Below are 674 nucleotides of genomic sequence, written 5' to 3'. Positions count from 1 at the left end.
CAGATATCTATTACTCCTCTACAAGGTTTGTTTGGGTTAGAGACCAGCGTGAATAATTTAAAACCATTAAAAAATAGTAAATACACAATCATTTACATATATTTGCTCTATCACAACAATTTCTATACATCAGACAAAAAAAAGGAATGTTTTAGGAACTTAAAACAAAATGTTACTAACCTTCCATAGCAGCTCACATTCCCTCTCCTCGAGCGCCTTCTTATGCCTGGAAGTGACTGCTTTGATCTCAGATTGCGCTACTTTGGCTTTCATCTCAACTTGCTCTGCCAATGCTTGGGCCTGCTCAAGACTCAGCTGCAAAATGAAACAAGAAACCATGTTCACAATTAAAACGTGCATTCTGTTACATGCTCCACATCTCTCCTAATGTCACACACACGGGCACCAGTACATAGGTCACTGTGTTCACAGGACCCTTCTCCTACTAAACACAAAGCAGCAAATAGTTATACTTCAACTCTTTCCGGTGGAAATCTTAAAAGTCGGTATTAGAAATGATACATCGCTTTCTGCACAAAGAGAATTAACTGGTAATGTAAGTGGATGTCTATTTAATGTGAAGCACTGATTGACTTTAGTGGAGCACAGCCCACAGGACATCAGTAATAAGAACACAATATAAAAAAAAAAAAATTATTATTACTTTGGTGGTC

General features: G+C 37.5%; 1 protein-coding gene across 1 annotated transcript in view; it reads right to left on the bottom strand.

The window, feature by feature from the left end:
- TRIM71 (tripartite motif containing 71) overlaps positions 1-674 on the bottom strand; it is a 77,299-nt gene that overhangs the window by 4,895 nt on the left and 71,730 nt on the right. Inside the window, exon 4 of the mRNA XM_018566964.1 lies at positions 181-315. Within this exon, the coding sequence (XP_018422466.1) occupies positions 181-315 (135 nt within the window). The remainder of the gene's footprint in view (positions 1-180; positions 316-674) is intronic.

Source organism: Nanorana parkeri, unplaced genomic scaffold (assembly GCF_000935625.1).
Source record: "Nanorana parkeri isolate BGI_ZX_2015 unplaced genomic scaffold, ASM93562v1 scaffold993, whole genome shotgun sequence".
NCBI lineage: Eukaryota > Metazoa > Chordata > Amphibia > Anura > Dicroglossidae > Nanorana > Nanorana parkeri.
Note: the sequence above shows the minus strand (reverse complement) of the source record. Positions and strands in the feature narration are given on the sequence as shown.